This window comes from Triticum dicoccoides, chromosome 3B, assembly GCF_002162155.2.
Source record: "Triticum dicoccoides isolate Atlit2015 ecotype Zavitan chromosome 3B, WEW_v2.0, whole genome shotgun sequence".
In the NCBI taxonomy this organism is placed as follows: Eukaryota; Viridiplantae; Streptophyta; class Magnoliopsida; order Poales; family Poaceae; genus Triticum; species Triticum dicoccoides.
Genome location: NC_041385.1, coordinates 692398865 through 692417303, shown reverse-complemented (window position 1 = coordinate 692417303; position 18439 = coordinate 692398865). Strand labels below are relative to the sequence as shown.

Sequence of the window (18439 nt, the reverse complement as noted above, 5' to 3'; positions counted from 1 at the left end):
CCGGCCCGGCACGGAGACAGCCACCCCAAAGGCCAAGCGCACGGAGGTTCACTTGCTTGACAAGAGGCAGGTGCACCCGAGTACTGCATAAACTTGATTGGCGGGAACACCTTCACACATTTCGGACTAAATGTACCCCATTGCCAACCTTGTGTACCGCGGCTGAACGTGTTTCAAGCTTTTGTATAAAAGTGTTTTCACCGGACGTGACAATATAAGGTCGTGGGTAACCGAGCCAACGACGTGACAATACCAAAATGTGTGCCTGCGCCCGAGTTAAGGCTCGCAGGTCGCAGGTATTGCTTTGCTTGCCAAGAGGAATGCCTGCCTGCCTGCCTGCCTGCTGCGTGGTGACCACGCGGAGCATGCATGCATGCGTGCTCTCTCTTGCTACTATGATGGAAACTTGCGACGCACTGTACGTGCTGCTGCTGCTGATCTTCTCTCTCGACAGTGCAGCGTATCTCATACCTGCCGTGGCAATCCGGTGCCAGTCTAGCCCTTTGACCGCTGGTCCAAGCCATGCTTGCCTCCCTCGGCTGCTCCGCTCTCCCCATTTCCCTGTCATGTCAGGCCACTACTGTTTCGTGTGATACGGTAGCACAGAAATCTCTTGTATACCCAGGCGCAGCAGCAGAGCTTTGAATGCACGCACTCGATCGGCTCCATCTACTTGCTGCCAAGAGACAAGAGCAAAGGCGCAGGACACATTAATTAACCCACCGCTGTGGCTTGGGCCGCTATAAATCTACCCTACCGTATGCATGCTCACAGTACCCAGCAACAACGCAAAGCCTACACTTGCTTCCCAGCTTGCGTAGCTGAAGTTCACAGAGCGAACGAAAGTAGAGGAGCGACTCGCACCAGCTAGCTAGCTAGCTCCGCCCGCCATGGCCTTCCGCGACGCGGCCCGCAAGCCGCTGCTCTGGCTCCTCCCGGCGACGCTCATCCTGGCGACGGGCGGCGGCGAGCGCGACGCCGCCCGGCGCCGGCTCTACGCCCCCACCCTGCTGGCCGCGTGGCTGGTCCTCGGCGTCGTCACGGCGGCGCTGGCCGCCAACGGGGGGAGGATCATGCGCTTCGCACGCTGGAAGAGGCTGCTGCTCCGCGGGGGGCTGCTGCTCGCCCTCGGCCTCAACGCCTTCTGCATCTTCCTCGCCCTCGACGCCGTCGCTGACAGGCTCCTGGGCGAGCAGGGGCCCGTCTCCCTGGGCGTGGCTCGCGTCGTCTGCGCTCTCACCGCCGCGGCCGCGCACCTCGACTTCGGATGGGTCGCCGTCCACGGGGAGTAGAGCGGCGAGTTGGGACTTAGCCGACCGGCCGGCGGAGACTGATCAGTACGTGGTCGAGTGACTTAGTTGATGCGTGGTAGTAGTAGTAGGCAACTAGGCATTGTGGGCAAATTGTTAGACCGTGTCTTCAAAGTTGATGTCTGGCCTTCTGCCGGACGCAGATCAACATATGCATGTAGTGTGAGAAGTGAGTGTTTACGTGTTTAAGCTGGTATTTTTACACCGTGTTTAAGCTATGGATTTGGTTAACCGCCGGTTGGTGGCCTTATCATGTCGTGGTAATGTTGTTACTTTCACATTCGTTTCGGCCGAGGAATGATTTCCACCATTTTTAGTCGATCCCATGTTTTTCTTACTATCGTTTACGTATGTTTTATTTATTCGATTCTAGCTCGAGATGGGTTCAGCCGTTTAAGTTAAGGTCTCTTTTAATTAGTTTACATGAATTTTATATGATAGCATTCCCCTGGGAAAATTACTTCCCCTAAATTTTACTACTCTAAAGATGGACGATCTAGCCGATCCTCTAAAGTCAGAGGTGTAAAAAAAATCATCAATTCCTTTAGCATAGCCGCATAAATTTCAAGCAATTGCACGTTAGATCATCAATCATTCAAATCTTTCAAGATAAACATGCATAACATATCAATTGTTAGCAAGCATATAGTTTCACGGATCAAGATTTAAAATTCAAACATAAGTTTATCCAAAAGGCATCACATCGATCAAGTTTGATTCAAAACCACTACAACATAGGAAATTTTTATCCCGTGGATCGAGCCCAACTAAAGTCATGCATGAACTCAAACTCCATCCTCGCCAAAGAGATCACCACCACCATCCACACGGCCACCCCCATCACCATCACCATCCTCTCGGCTACCCCCATCACCACCACAGGAGTTGCTGGTGTGGTGGGCCGGACAAGAGATTTTGGGTGCGCAGGGCGGTGGTTTCTGGCAGCGACGTGCCGACGGGGTGGCGGATGGGTCTTGGCTGGCCATTTGGCAGGAGTGGGGGTCATTGGTAGCGAGGATGACGATGGTAGTGGTTGTCGGAATCAGGGCTCCGCGGTCCAAAACAAGGTTTGAACTCCGGGACGTGAACGAAGGGTCTCGCTTAGCTACGGCTCGCTGCTTGCCACCCCTAGGCCTGGCCTCATCGAGCTCGAGCGGACTGGGAGAAGGAATGACATGGTGGTTTACCCATGCTCGGGCCACCTTGCGGTGTAAAACACTACTCCTACTTTGTGGTGGATTGCCTCGCGAGGAGGATGAGTATGAACTAGTACAAATGTGAGCTGCTTGGGGAGAGCTCAATGGAGGAAGGATCCAGTTTTGGGGGCCGATGAGTCGATCCCTCTCTACGGTGGCAACTAACCTATCTTTATAGTGGCCTCGGCCCTCCTCCCTCATAGCTTAGGCGGGAAGCGATACCACAGCGGCCAATTTCGAAGGGGGGCAGGAGTACACCCTATTCTAATTAAAGGTGGTTTTCATATGCAAAGCTTCTAATCATGATGCAGCTGTGGGCTCGCTGATGACCTCCGTCATGCCAAGCACATGGTCTTGATCTTGTTGCACTGGAGTGGAAGCCTTTAGGGGATTCCTTGGGAACCCGCGTACGTCCTTGCCTCCTTAGCACCAAAGAGGAAACTGTCTTGGACAGCGCCCGCTGGCGTCCTGCTGGCCTTGGTTGTCATGGCTCATATCACCGCGAACCTCGCGAGGCGGGGTGCCTACCTAGAGATGTCCGCTCCTTTGGAGGCAGCTCCTTGGGAGGTCTTGATGTCGTTCGCCTCACGAGGCGGGGGGCCCTCGCGAGGGTCTTGCTCGGGGGCCTTGGAGTTGGGGCGCGTCGGGCCGTTGATGGAGCCATGCGCTGGGCTGCAGGCAGGCGGGCCTGGGTACGCCCTATCCCAAAACGCCGACAATGGTGGCTGCACGTGCAGGAGAATAGGGGGGAGTTTTACTCTGCCGCGCCGAGAGCTAGTATATTTAGTTGCCTTGGTGTGCCAACTTTTCGGCTGAAGGATAAATTTTTTAGTGGAGTAAAATAAAAAATTCCTCTAACCGTTTTTAGGGGATCGGCTAAAGATGCCCTTAGCCCTTTAGTTTGTAGGAATGTGTCCCTATTCCTATGCATGATTGATGGATTGGTTCATATCCTTCGTATTTTCAAGAGAGAGAAAACATTACTCATACCTAATAGCAAAGTTCCTATCATCTCATTTCTTACTTTGATCATCACAAATAGATGATGTAGATGCAAAAAATTTACTCGAATGATAGGGCACGATGCAAAATAGGCCACCAAGTGATGAAAATTAGCATCACCTGGGCGCTCGAGCAAAACGTGAGCAACCGCGAACCTCTTTGCAAATCCCCTGAAATCCTCTTTGGGGCTTGAAATCCCCTCTACCAAACAAGGAGAATGGATGTATGGCCCTCGTAGGAGATGGCAACCATGGAGGATGAAGGTGAATAACCCTAAGCGAGGAAAATGGAAGGGGAAGGGCCAGCGGAGATGTACCTCCGATGAAGGACTCGGCCGGAGAAGGGACGCCAGGGTCGTGGAGGTGGCGGCGCCCTCCTCCCATCCTCTTTCCGTTCGTCTCCTCCTCTTTTCCCCTTCATTCCTCGAGGCCCCCTCGGGCTTCTCAACCACCTAGATCGCGGGGGTGCCCTCCTCAAAACCCCTACCAAATGACGACTCTGGGATTCGTGAATTTTTTTAGCCTCGCGAGGATAATTCTCTGTAGACCTCCCCAAACCCTAGCTACCAAACGAGGCCTCAATGAGCGAGCGGGGAGATAACCAATTTGTAGTTATTTTTAACGAATTTGGACAGGGATAGACCGATGTTGTCAAGTGTTAAGATCGAAGGGCAGCCTTTTTATAACGTGGAGACGTGGTCCACAATTGCTATTTCTCGCACCCTCTGGTGAATACTTTGGTAACTTGCACCCCTGCCATCGCTAGGTTTCATATTGGGCCGGTCCAAGTCGGCTTCATACGGGACATCCATATTCCAGTTTTGTTGTCTTATTTCTTTGGTTTTATTTTAGTCTAAACACAGTCAAGTTGATCAATAAAGTTTAGTGTATTTAGTATAAAAACAAAAGGTTGTTTCATTTACTTCGTTTATTTTCTCCTTTTTTTATTTTTTATTTTATTTTTTCATTTCCATTTTGTATCCTTTTTATTTTTCTTTTATTTTTACCTTTTCTATTCTTTTATTATTTTTTGTTCAGGAACAATTTTCGAATTCACGAATATTTTTTGAAATCAGGTACATTTATTAAAATTTTGAACATTTTTTTAGACCATGAGCGCCTTTTGAAATCATGAACATTATTTGAAATTAGTGAATTTTTTTGAAATTACTGAACATCTTAAATTCGTGAACAATTGTTAAAATCTGCGAACATGTTTTTGAAACTTGGGAGCTAATTTTGAAATATGCAAAAAAAAAAAATTTGAATTGATGAACAGTTTTCGAGATTAGTTAACTATTTTTAATTCGTGTTTTTTTTAAATTCGGGAACAAGTATTGAAATTTCCGAACATTTTGTAAATGTGTGAAAATTGTTTTTGAAATTTGGGAATCTTTTTGTAAATTTATTTTGTTTTTAATTTTGCAAACGTTTTTTGAATTAATGAACATTTTCAAATGACTGATTTTTTAATGAACGATCTTTTTTTAAATCTGGGAATAATTTTTATATTTCCCGTTTTTTTAATTCATTAGCATTTTCTGAATTCATGAAAATTTATGATATCTCGAGCTTATTTTAAATTCGTGAACAATCATCTAAAATTTGGAACAATTTTTAAATCCATGGACATTTTTTGAAATTAGATTTGATTTATATCCCAAACATTTATGTCCGTGGACATTTCAAATATGATATACGTGAACAATTCTTGAAGTAGAGAAAAAAGAAGAATGAAAGAAGAAAAGTAAAAAAAAACAGAAGCGCCCAGCCCATGCATGGGTTTGCCCAAAATGCATGCTAGGGCACAGGAGGGGTGCGTGATTCCTTGCTTTCAACCGCACAAGGTGGGGAATAGGAGGTCCCATAAGGGGTCTATGCCACATTCAAATTTTACTTGGCCGAGGCCCATGCTTTGCCAGGACATGATGGCAAGCCGGGTGAGCAGGAGCAGCCCATGAATTTATGAATTGAAAGATGGTAGGACGAGGGATGGTGGTGGGGACCTTAATAATATTTCATAAAACATGCTCGCCCTACTTTATAGATAAAAGCACGGAACAAAATACATGGGTGAGCTATATAAGCTAGTGAGGACGCCCTCTTATAAAGTAGATGAACTGGAACCTGAACCGGCCGCCGCTGGACGTTTCTCTCCTGCCACCTCCCTAGCTCTAGCTTCCTTGATCCCCTTTCTTGCTGATAGAAACTTGTATCCGTGATTGAATCCATGACCCATCGAGTGATTTGTATTCAGGGTCATAACAGAACCGAGGTTTTATTTTGTAGATCGAGGGATGGGAGCTTTGTTGCCTGAAGAAATGTCCCAGTAGGTTTAAGACTACTAACCGGCCCAACTGAGCCGTGCCCACATTTGGGATCCATCTCACTTGCATAGAGTCCAGTGAAGGTAAAAGACCCATGGCATGACCTGGCCCATGGGCTGAGGTCAGTGAATTGGGCCGTGATTTGCAAAATTATCAGTTTCTCTAGTAGTTAGTCGGTTCCACCACTTGCGCCACCGCTCTTCTCTCTCTAAAAAAACTTGCGCCACCGCTCTTCGCCTGCCTATCTCTGTAGCCGACACGCCGCCGCCCACCGCCGCCACCTCTCCTCATCTCCCATCCCGGGGACGGGGAAAAAGACCTAGCAACTCACGTGCTTCCTTCCTCTTCCTCAAGCCGCTCCTTCTCAGGCTGCGCCGCCGCAGCGCGCGAGCTCCTCCACCGTCCACTCCCTCCGCACCTGCCCGCCAGGCCGCCGCTAGCTGACCAAGGCGAGGTGAGGAGGTGACGTCGTTGTCTTCCGCATTTGAACTTTCGAGTGCATAATCGTGTATGGTATATATATGCTGCTCTGCCTCTGCAGCTGCGGAGGCGTCAGGCCAGGCGTGCAGCAGTGTGCTGTACTCGATTGCTCGATGCAGCTAGAGACCGCGTGTGCTCAGTTCAGTTAGAAATGCATGTGTGCCCACCATTTCAGTATGTCTGTCTCTGTCCATTGTTGTGACAACTTGGGAACTCGAAGCAGTTCAGACTTCAGAGACCGAGTCACTCATTCCTAACATATGCCGTCAAACTGATTGTATTTCTGCTGCTCCCTGTCAGTCATGTGGTTTCTAACGCCGGGTTGCCTTTTATCTGAAAACTGCACTGAAAACACTTACATAACATAACTGATGATCGATGTTGGTTTACGGACCGTATGCTCGTCACTGCCTTACCGGCATTTTTTCAGATCATGATATTCAATGGTGTCATTTGATGCGTGGAATACTGTTATACTGCTGGGACTCATCACCCATGTGAACATTAATGTCTGAAATCATCTGAAGTTTTATCTTGCTCTTCTGCAGTTGGTCGATCGTTCTAGCAAAATGGGCTCAAAAGCGATCATTCGAGGAAGAAACTGTATCATATGGAGATTGAGCTGCCAGAAGAACCCAACATCTGTTACCATCAATCTTGACATTCTTGGTAATAATGGCATGTCAGATGATGTCCATTCAGGGAAGTCGGCTTCAGATCATGAAACTAATAAAGGGGCTGGATTGGAAATTTTGGCTAAACATCAGCTGTTACGTGGTTTAGTTGACCGTGGTTCTAGGAAAGGAAGGCGCGAAGTTATTTTACCGTCCCGATCTAGTGCTATGTGGCAGACTCTTCGGTTTGCAAGCACTAATGCAGCTAGAAGACCCGAGTTTGACAGTGGCAATGAACACAAGGACGATCAAGATAGACAGCAAGAGAAAGACGTGTTAACGGAAGACTGTGTGGACTCTACAGTAGAACTAGGTCCTGCCAAAGTCAAACCCGAAGTGAAGAATCAAGAACAGTCATCTGTTAAACAGAAGTTCTGGGAAACTGTTCCTGTGATTGGTCCCGCAGTGAAAAGAGCGGCTTCCATGAGCAGGTTGATATGCGCTGATTCAGAATTTCAGATTAGTTACTGAATATTGTTACTCAGGAAGTACCACTTGTTCTTAGGGCTGATTGGACTCTATAATTTCAGTCAGAAGAAGGACGAGTTCTTTTCAACTATGCAGCACTATTGGCTTGGCTTGCGACTGCTGTGGCTAGATGTTAGGATTTCGTCCAGATTATTACTGAAGCTAGCCAATCGGAAAAGACTCTCGAGAAGAGAGAGGGGCCAGCTGACCCGTACAACCACGGACATATTCAAGCTGGTTCCCTTTTCGGTTTTTGTCGTAGTCCCATTCATGGAGTTTTTGTTGCCTGTGTTTCTAAGGATATTCCCAAACATGCAACCGTCAACATTCAAGGACAGGATGAAAGAACAGGTATGTGGAGTGTGCCCACTATAACTGATGTTGTTCTCTTCTGAATTCTAAAAGCAACTATTGTGGCACAAATGAAAGAACCGTGCGGATGGAAATTTAGGTGGTTAAATACTAGTAGTACCAGGGAACAAATAACAAAATAAGTGTCTCAACTTTGTACTACTAACTTTAGTACAAAGTTGTACTAAGGTTGAGACACTTATTTTGGGACCGAGGGAGTAGTTACTTACATTTATTTTATTTTTATTTTTTTACTTCCATTTGTTCGGAAGACACGTCATATTTATGTCATTCTGTTTATTTATTTTAAAACAAATAATGGCATGCTTTTCTGAAGAAACACCGTGATACTTTACTGTCTCTTGTGACGTGACCAATGGTAGGAGGCACTAAAAAGGAAACTCAAAGCAAGGATGGAATATGCCAAGTTTCTACAGGACATTGTGAACGAAATGACAAAAGAAGTGAAGTTTACACGTAGTGGAGAGAATAAGCAAAAGGCAGAGGATATTGAGCAGTTCATTAAGAAAGTATTAGACTTCCCCATATGTTTACTTCATTGTTGTTCTGCATGACTTGGATCACTCGGTACTTATGTGAGATTTCAATGGTTAGGTAAGGACTGGCTCATATGTTGATAACGGTGAAATATTGGGTTTTGCGAAGTTATTCAGTGATGAACTAACCTTGGATAATATGAGCAGGTTATTGTTGTACTTATGCTTTTTCATTTGTGCCTTTTCTCTTCATATGTAATGATGCTTAGGTTCATGTCATAATAACCTTGCAGGCCACGTTTAGTAAATATGTGCAAGTATATGGGGATCCAGTCATATGGGACAAACAATTATTTGCGATTTATGCTCAGAAGAAAACTTAAATGGTGAGTGTTTCTATATGTCACATCACAAGTGGTGTCTATTATATCTAGAAGAATAAAATAGTGCTAGAATGATGAGGGAGAATTGCAGATCAAGTTTGCAGTAGCATGTTCATGTGTGATCCCCTGGTTATTTTAGAGTTACGTTTGCAACTTGGTATGACATATATGTTCCTCTTGTCATTTCAACATCCAGTATATTGATTACTGTTGATTGCTCGGTTCTGGCAGTCATAAATTTGTAGAAATGGGCCATTAGAGCGAAAGCTGAGTTGCTAATCTGCCTCCTTTTCTGGCTAGTATAAAAGATGACGATATATTAATACAGAGAGAAGGTGTAGCCTCTCTCAGTGAAAATGAACTCCGTCAGGCCTGCAGGGAGAGAGGCCACCTTGGTTTGCTTCCAGTAGAAGAGATGCGTGAAGAGGTGATCTCATAACTTCTCCAGTTACTATACAATAGATGCCTGTAGTCACTTCCTATTCAACAATGGTTGCTAGTCAATAGTTGATGGTTTTATCACTTGAGGAGAATATGTTTGCTTACCTTCTTCTGCCTCTGCGCAGCTGCAAGATTGGTTGGACCTGTCTCTCCACTGTGAGGCGCCATCTTCTCTACTTATACTATCTAGGTGACTGAAATTTTCTGATTTATATATTGCTCTAAATAATGTCCCGTGTGACAACTATATGAACTTTGTAAAGCTGGCACATGCCCTGTTTCATTGACTGGTTATAATATTTTTTGTAGAGCTTTTACAGTTTCTGGCAAGATGAAGCCTGAGGATGTTGCAGCTACACTATCATCCCTTCCTGACAACATATTCGGAAGTGTGGGTCTTAGCTTGCCATCTGAAGATGCTCTTTCAGCTAGGAAGAGGAAGTTGGAGTTCTTGAAAATGCAAGATAAACTTATCAAGGTCATCTAAGTCATCTACAATATTTACTTGGGAGTAACATTATTTCTACTTCAGTTCACCTTTTTATAGTTAAAACTTAAAAGGCATATCAGTTCCCAATGACGGATTTATCGAATTCTGGGCGGGAGCAACGAACCTATTTGAAGTGGCCCATTTCGTACCAGAAAAGCCATGTATGAACAGCAGAACAAGGGTTGATTTTACTTTCACACTTAGCTACTCTAGATTGGGGAGTAGGGCCAGGGGAGTCCATTTTCCATGTATGCCCACTGCTATTGATGAGTTTACTACTAATGTTTCTTGTTCTTTTCCTCTGTCTATTCTCTGCTGCCTTTTTGGCTTGAAAAGTTTCTTTACACGTTGCAGGAAGAAGAAAATGAAGAAGAGGACATGGTGAAGTTGGAAGACAAGGGCGGGTCGTGCAATAAATTCAGTGTCAAGGAAGCTGGTGATCTGGCAAGAAAGAGAATGTTAGAGAAACAGGAAGAGCTTTGCAAAGTTAGTCAGGCATTAGCTCTTTTGTCTTCTGCATCGGTAAGATTTCAATAGAATGCTTGCACATGTCTGTTAATAGATACTCCCTCCGTCCGAAAAAGCTTGTCCGAAGCTTGTTCCTCAAATGGATGTATCTAGCACCATTTGAGGGACAAGCTTTTTCGGACGGAAGTAGTAGTAGTTACTGAAACTTTCTGTTTGTTGATTTATTTCTCTTGCAGTCAACTAGCAAGGAGCGTCAAGAATTCCTAAGCCTTGTGCACAGAGAGGTGAATCTAGCGCATATTATTTTCTTATCCGCAATAAGGCTAACCAGTACCTTCAACTTTTCACAATAAGATTAAGCAGTTGCATCCAGCTCACTAATATATGTTCTAATGAATTTTATCTCATTATTATTATCTGGAAAAAAAGGTGGATTTTATCTGACGATCTCTACCTGCTCACATTCTCTCAAAAACATTATTTTTCTTGTGCAGATAGAACTGTACAACTCACTGCGTGAAGGTTCGACAGCAGAGGATGCCAATGAGGCATACGCAGCTGCGAAGGGGAGTAATTCCGCTAGAAGTTCGGTATCCATGGCACTCATGAAAAAGGTATTGCTCATCGTTGAACCTATTTTATTTATTTATGTGGCCGTATGCATCGTTCTGATGTAGAGGCCGGGGAGTCCCCCCTTTTTGAAAAAAAAAATGTGAAGTACAGTACGTATTTATTAGTTTATCAGATCTTTGAAAAGTGCAGTAGGTCTGTAGGGTCAACAAAAATGAAATTGAACCCATTTGGTTGTCATTGTTTCTGATATAGCTTACCACCCATGCCAAGTGGTGAACCCATTTGGTTGTCATGAGTTGAGGTTCTCCCGTTTCTAACGAACATCCACTATCCTGATAATTACCAGTCTGTTTTTTCATCCTGGCCATCTCTGACCTGTAACATCTGGTGTGTTCTGCTTTTTCTCGCAGATAAATGCCATGCTCAAGGAGCTGACAAAGGAAATAGATGATGTAGACACGGCCATTGGTGATGGTTGGCAGCTTCTGGACAGGTAACTCTTTGATTTATTTTTGTTATGTAGACAAGTCTAGACGACATGAGACTACGATCTCGTAGTAGAGTATTATCAACATGAGACCATATTATATTGTGGCATCATGATGATTTCCTGAAGGGACCGTGACGGTAAGGTCACTTCGGAGGAGGTGGCAGCCGCGGCCGCGTACCTGAAGCACAACTTGGACAGTGCAGGCATCGAGGAGCTCATCGGGAGCCTCTCCAAAGATAAAGGTAATTTTAGGACACGATAGCCACGTTCCTGTCGATACTGCTTGACCGTATTGACACGTACTGCTGTGTCCACGCTTGGATCACAGACGGCAAGATCCTGGTTGAGGACATCATCAGGCTTGGCACACAAGCTGAGGAGGCAGAGCCCGACGACGATGACTGACGGCGGCATCTGGCACCAAGAATCACCATCTCTTTTTGTAACTCATGTCGTCGTGGCCCGTCGGCCTAATCTTCTTTCTGAAGCCTAGACACGTGAAAACGCTGTGAACCCTCATCAATTATTTCCACTCCCCGGCACACGGTTTGCCTCGACGTCTGTGCACGACCCTCCCGTCACTGTCGCCCCGTGTGTCATGGATGATGGCAGCGGCGGCCGCCAGCCGCGCCGTGCCGTGCGTGTGATTCAATTCAACTCGCCGTCGAAACGGACGCTTTGGTTCGCCGCCCACCGGAAGCCTCGGCGCCGGAACGGGACAAGCGGAGAGGTCCACCTCCTAGTCGGCTACACGGAAGATAGTACAAAAAGAAAGAAAGAAAGAATCGGGATCCGGATCCGGGGCCTCCAGAAGACCACAGAGGTAGCCCAGGGTTCCAGTACTGCTACTGTTTATTATCCTCCTGCTGCTGCTGCTGCTGCCGCCGATAGGGGAGGATAATGTAGTATCGTTTTGACTGACCCGCGTTGCTGCTGCGGATCCGAGGGCGGGTTTATATTCATCGGTAGCTGTTCATCCGCCGTGCACCCGAGCCGAGCAGGCCACTCCTTTCCTTGTCCGCTTTCTCCCACTTGGACAAGTACGCCTCCGCATCCATACCCACACGAGCGGACTGAACTGGTAGGCCCACCTTCCAGTTCTGTGCCGTGGGGCCACCGTCCTGTGAGAAAGTGTGCGTCTTCTGTGCCGTGGGCGGCGCCGGCGTGTGGCCACGTGGCGCGATCCTACTGGCCCGGGCGGCGCGTCCTTTCCACGTGAAGACATATATGTGTGAGTCGGCTCCGTCCTACTTTTTGCCCTCTCATCACTTCACAGCCGTGGCGGGCAGTGACATGCGGGGCCAGGCCTTCTGTGGGGGACTCGTGTCAGCCACACGCAGCACGTGGCCCCCTCCCCCCGGCCTGCGTGGGCGTGTGGCCAAGCAGGAAGGACAACACAAGCAGGCTTCAAAAGCTCTGCAATAGTGGAGACTGAAGAGACGGTAGTGGTGCAGCCCAGCTTCTTCTTTCTCTTCCCGTCGTCGCTTTTACAGAGAGAGGCTCCGGCGACTCCGACCACTCGAGCACGATCTCAGGTGAGCACGCAAGCTTCGATTTGTTCCAATCCCAAGTCCCCTCTCGCGTCTCTCTTCTTCCCCGTCGATTTTCCCTCTCTGATGGTCCCAAGGACCTGGGAGCCATGGCTCTTCTTGAGTGAGGAGCTGAAGAATATCTGATCAGCTCAAAATTTGACAACATTTTAGCAATTCTCGGTTTCTTTTTTCTGGGGAGTGGAAGTCTCATGGAACGCCTCAGAGTTCAGAAATAGTAGTCTGATTCCCTGGTTTATGGCCTCTGTGATGTTCAGTTGGACAGGAAATTCTTACAATTTCCTTCAGGGTTCAGGAGAGAAACACATGGATGTAATTCTGTGCATCTTTTCCTTCAACTCACTATTACTAGTATGAAGTAACTTCTGAAACACAGTACTCATTAATTAATTAATTTATTATCTGCTGAAGATATCGAGTAATTAGTAATGAATCACTTGCCTTACGTTATGCCTTTGGTTTCTTCTATCTATTTATAACAACTTCTTCCCGAACCTTGCTTCAAAGAAAGTACTACTTGCGCTGCCGTATGGGCACTACAAAAACTTGAGCAGGTTGTGTTCTCAGCTGTCTTCTCTCTTGATCATTTTGGCCTGCAGGGTCAAAGCAGGAGGCACACCTTTGATGGCGCCCCTGGAGTCAGGCTCCTCACAACCCTTCTTCGACAGCAGTGCGATCGACGGCCCGTTCGATATCTACGAGTGCGGTACCTTGGCAGGTACCAGAGTTGTGCCAGATCCACCTCCATTACCTGGAACTTCTTATGGCAAGCAGAGAGCTTCCAGGAAAGCAAAAGAGACTCGTTGTGTTCATGTCCCTGAGGAGGTCCAGGACTGCTGGAACAGGCTATTCTTGGAAGGATATCAAGCCGATGTCCGCGTGTCGACGGATGATGGGAGCGAGATTTTATCGCATTCATGCATTCTTGTGAGTACAGTTTTCTGCCTCTCTTCCTGAAATGGCCTCACACCCATTAGAACAGAGGCAGGTTTTGATCTTATGTAAGAAGATCTTGGTCTCGTCTCCTACAGGGCATCAGATCTCCCGTTCTGAGAAGTATGCTGGAAGAAGCTAGAGTGGAAGATGGTTTCAGAAACATCCTGATTTCCGGTGTACCATCTCAAGCAGTCCGTGTCTTCATCAGATTTCTGTATTCTTCACGGTATAAATGTGAACTGTATTCTTCATGCCTGAATGTTTGTGTTTCTTCAGAGTTTTCAGTATGGTCTCTTCTTTGACCACAAGAGATAGCATGACAGAACCTTACATTCATGTCGTTTTCTCTCTTGTGAAGCTTTGAGCAGGATGAGATGAAGAAATACGCCCTTCATTTGCTCGTACTCTCTCATGTTTACTCGGTACAATCTCTGAAGATCGTCTGTACCGACCAGCTCGAGAGGTTTTTTCTCGCTCCTGATAACGCGGTGGACGTTCTACAACTTGCACGGCTATGTGACGCACCAAGGCTCTCACTCATCTGTACTCGTATGATCACTGGAGATTTCAAGACCATCTCTCTGTCAGAAGGGTGGAAAGTGATGAGACGGGCCAACCCGAGCCTGGAGCAAGAGCTTCTTGAGTTTCTTGTTGAAGTGGACACAGTGAGTTCTCTGAAACAGAGCATCCTATTATGGCTTAATCACTAGTTACTCCACCCCGCAACATCTCGGTTGTTCGAATTACTCGTCTTGCTATATGTTATGTGTATGATCTTCCACATGACGCACACACCTAGAATGCTTATACCTGCTGACGGAATTTTTGTAGCTGCACATCTACATACTGTCATGGTTCATAATCATTGTTCTCAAAACTGAATTTGACACAGAGAAGGCAAGAAAGAGCTAAAAGGCTGGAGGAAAAGAAGGTTTATCTTCAGCTGTATGAAGCTATGGAAGCTCTTGTTCATATATGCCGAGACGGTTGTAGGACAATTGGTCCCTGGGATCAGAAACTGAAGGGCAGTCAGGCTGTTTGCAAGTTTCCTGCCTGCAAGGGCATCGAGTTGCTGGTGCGCCATTTCTCGGCATGCAAAATGCGGGTGCCGCGTGGCTGCGCCAACTGCAAGCGCATGTGGCAGCTTCTTGAGCTGCATTCGCGAATGTGTTCCACACCAGGCACCTGCAGGGTTCCTCTGTGCAGGTGAGGTCTCTTGTCTTTGTTGGTCAGGATCATTTCATTCAGACACACAAGTTTTTTAGGTTAATACTACGTAGTACAACAGATGCTTGCTTTCATACCATCTCAGAATATATTTTTAGTCCCTCTTTTCCAAATGGGGCACCCCCTACTAGCTTCATCTCCATAAACTGAAGGTAGGTGGACTTACCAGACAGACAAACATAGCAGTTAAAATTCAGAAGACCAGGAAGAAGAACACATCAGATTTCTAGTTGCCTTCCTCACTCACACACCATATGCTCCAGAAAAGAAATTGGACTCAATTGACCACAATAGGAAATTTACTGCTGTACGCATACCATGCCACTTCTTCAGCATTTCTGTTGTATTCCCTTCATTGGTATACTATTTGTACATGTTGCAGGCATTTTAAGGATAAAATGCGGCATCGGAGCAAGAAAGAAGAAATCAAATGGGTCCTATTGGTGTGTAAGGTCCTAGGGAGTAAAGGAACAATTGATTCCGTCCTAAAAGCGAGAAAAATTTCACCCCTCAAGCCAATTGGAGCTTGACGTGTAGTTCGACAGTAATAACGTGAGCAGTGACAGTAAGTACAGGTGTGTATCATCTAGGTTTGAGTTGAGTTACAGATGATGGCGACTGCAGAAGGTGCTTTTGCCATGGTCAATGACTATGCTGGCAGGGGGCTTGACATTCTAGCTTGCACATGGGAGGTGGTTAACATGCGCTTCTACTGACCTCGCCTACCGCTGCTCTGTTGCTGCAATCTCCTCGATCTTGTCCTCGCCAACTAGGTAGCTCTGCAATTCCAGTGGAAACGTGTTAATGTTCATGTGTTAGCGCAAGAGTACCTAGGCGAGTAGTCAGCCAACATATCATTGATTACTATGGAGCAGAGAAGATCATTTACCGTTATCCATGACACTGAGTGAAGTATGACAGCGGCGAACATGAAGACTCCATGACACTGAGTGAAGTATGACAGCGGCGAACATGAAGACGTAGAAGCAGACAGTGGCAAAGGTGCCGGTCGGGAGCATCCATGTGAGGTGGAGAACCACTAGTAGTGTCAGTCCAAGAATCCCTAGGCGAGCAGTGAGCCTGCATACCGCCTGCTCGAAGTTGGACTTGCCGTGCAGTCCACATAAGAGCCCCACGCTAGCCAGCACCCAGATCAAAGCGAAGCTCAGCACAAGGATGATCCTCTGTGTGTTGGTCAAGTTATCTTTGCTCGCAGCGCGCTCCGCGGTGGAGGGCAAGAGGGAAAGGGATCTGAATAGGGAGAAGCCGAATAGGCCGATCACCTTCTCAACGCCAACTGAGTCAAGCTGCACAATAGCGAAAACATTACTGTTATGCCACATACCATATCAAATTCTGTCAAGGGCCGAAAGCAATACCAATCAATGATATAAAGCAAAGGGAGAGTTAAGATATCGATAGTACTGCTTTCAGCTAAACTAACTACTCTCTAAGAACAGAAACCATGCAATCTGGGTACTGTAGTAAACAGCAAGTAACTTAATAGCTTACAGATTTAAAAAAAAAAACAGTACTGGCCACAAGCAGCATAAGAGAAGAAACTAAACATTGAGACAGAAACCAGGTCTCTTCTACTTTAAGATGAACAAACCCTGGATGGCATCAAATGAGCCATGTTACATTTTCCAGTGAAATATCATGTGTCCATGCCCTGCTGCTGCCACTCTTATCCCAATCAGCATCCAGAATGCAGCAGCATTTTTTAGCAGTATATATACACAGTTTTACTAGAAACTCTGCAGGATGCATGCAGCCTGCTAGCAAATTAATTCATAAATGTACAAGGGTTAAATTGTTTTTATTCTCTCCTTTCTCTTGATCAATGCCCAGAAAAAACAATTTTGAACTGGCTAGAGCTCTTTTTCTTTAACTTTTGCCTACTTTGAGGCCATATATATAATATGTATGCATATATATGGGGCCTCCTAGCCAATGCAGGTTCATGTATTTCCCGAAACGAACAAGATAATAAACAGAGAGCAGAGTAATGCAGGGTTCACTGGAAGATTATGTGTACAGGGAAAAGATAAACAAGAAACCATCTCATCCATCACCTACTAGTGAAGAATCTTGCGTAAGTTATACACCACTAATTACTCACTGAGAAATCAGGGTACTAAACTTCTTTTACGGGTGAGGGCCAAGAGTCAGGGTACTATCCATCTTTGTGCAAATACAGAAACCACACAAGGAACACAATAGGATACACTTTGAGCACATGCAGACAAGAAGGTGTGTTTGTAGCACAGTTCTAAGGTTTGCCAGCCGCAAAAGAAAACAATATATGAAAAAAATATGTAATGCATCTTTTCACAGAAGAGCATTAAGATCCCAAAAGATCATAGAATCTTTCACAATCAGGAACACCCAATATTTTCTGATTCAGAACAGACAAGCAGGATGCTGAATAATCACGCTTCAGAACAGTAGGGAAAACAGCATTCAAGATTGCGATACTACTGGAGCAAGCACAAAGTGAGAAAAGATAATAATACCCTTGGTCCCTGGCTACGGAGCGCCTGAATGGACTCGTGGATGCTGCGACGCGCGGCGGGGACGGGAAGTTGAGCGCCGTGAACCAAGACGGGAAGGTGCGACTGCGACGGCCCCCTTGGTCGCACCCTGCCAGAGAAGTTCCACCAATGTCTAGCGGAAGACGACGACCCGTCGCTCACGGCCACGCGAGCCGGGGGATCTGCTGGCTGGAGGGAGGAGGGCGTCGGTGTGGGCCCCGTCGGAGAATTCTTGGCGCTGCTCGGGTCCTCGGGGTCGGCAGTCGGCGCCGAAAGCTCGGAGGAGGATAAGGCGGCCTCGGGGTCGGGGAGGCCCGCGGGAGGCGGCGGCGAAGGCAAGGAGGAGAAGGCCGGGGTGGCCGCGGCCGCGGCAGGCGGCGGCGAAGGGGAGGAGGAGAAGGCCGGATGCTCCTTCGTCGTCGGAGGAGCACCACGAGGCAAGTCCCGGCGCGCCCGTTCGTCGGGGAGGTCGTCGGAGGTGGTCGAGGCTGCGAGCAGCGGTGTAACGCCCCGATCTGGTTGAGGGGGACCAGAGTAGGCTGGATCGGATCGAGAGAGGGGAGGGGGAGAAGCTTGGAGAAGGGGATGAGCAGAGGAGAGGGTAGGTGAGGGAATTAGTTCATTTCTTTCCACATACCGATACACGCCCCTGTCCAAGGCTTTAAGTACCCACGCACGCCAACTGGCCCGGGCCCTATGCGGCAACAGGTGGGACCACACACGCTTACACTTGGCATGCCAACTGGCAGTCACACGGTGGTATGCAGCACCGGGGTGACATTCTCCCCGCCTTGAGAAACGGCCCCTTCTTCGGAGTTACTGTCTTCCCAGATTGGTGACTGTGGATAGCGACGTCGAAGAACTTCATAGTCTTCCCAGGTTGTCGACGGAGGAGTTGTGTTCCATGCCACCTGCACCTGAACCACTGGTGCGTCTCCTCTCTTCATCATCCTCCGATCCAAAATCTGAACTGGGTTAGAGTCCACTGCTGATAAGTCGACGGTCGCAGGCAGTTCGGAGAACACCGGTGTATAATTGGGTGT

At 47.0% G+C, this 18439-nt stretch overlaps 1 protein-coding gene and 1 pseudogene across 2 annotated transcripts; both read left to right on the top strand.

Moving 5' to 3' along the window:
* The first annotated feature begins 7156 nt into the window (after positions 1-7156).
* Positions 7157-11554, top strand: LOC119279809 (annotated as a pseudogene).
* A 1013-nt stretch (positions 11555-12567) lies between these two features.
* On the top strand, positions 12568-16279 carry LOC119277905 (BTB/POZ and TAZ domain-containing protein 3-like). 2 transcript variants are annotated; one of them, XM_037559258.1, is made up of 6 exons: positions 12568-12684; positions 13299-13626; positions 13731-13861; positions 13994-14300; positions 14528-14841; positions 15245-16279. In XM_037559258.1, exons 2-6 carry the CDS (start codon positions 13324-13326, stop codon positions 15390-15392), a joined length of 1203 nt encoding a protein of 400 aa, XP_037415155.1. In that variant the 5' UTR covers positions 12568-12684; positions 13299-13323; the 3' UTR covers positions 15393-16279. The 2 variants fall into 2 exon arrangements, with proteins under 2 accessions (XP_037415155.1, XP_037415156.1); XM_037559259.1 differs by lacking the exon at positions 12568-12684 and having other exon boundaries at positions 13508-13626; positions 13709-13861.
* Positions 16280-18439: the final 2160 nt, after the last annotated feature.

Bases quoted from the DNA above. Each gene is read 5' to 3' on its own strand.
- LOC119277905 (XM_037559258.1), top strand. From the start codon at position 13,324: ATGGCGCCCCTGGAGTCAGGCTCCTCACAACCCTTCTTCGACAGCAGT. The intron at 13,627-13,730 runs GTGAGTACAGTT...CGTCTCCTACAG, and splicing joins TATCGCATTCATGCATTCTT to GGCATCAGATCTCCCGTTCT. The intron at 14,842-15,244 runs GTGAGGTCTCTT...TACATGTTGCAG, and splicing joins TGCAGGGTTCCTCTGTGCAG to GCATTTTAAGGATAAAATGC.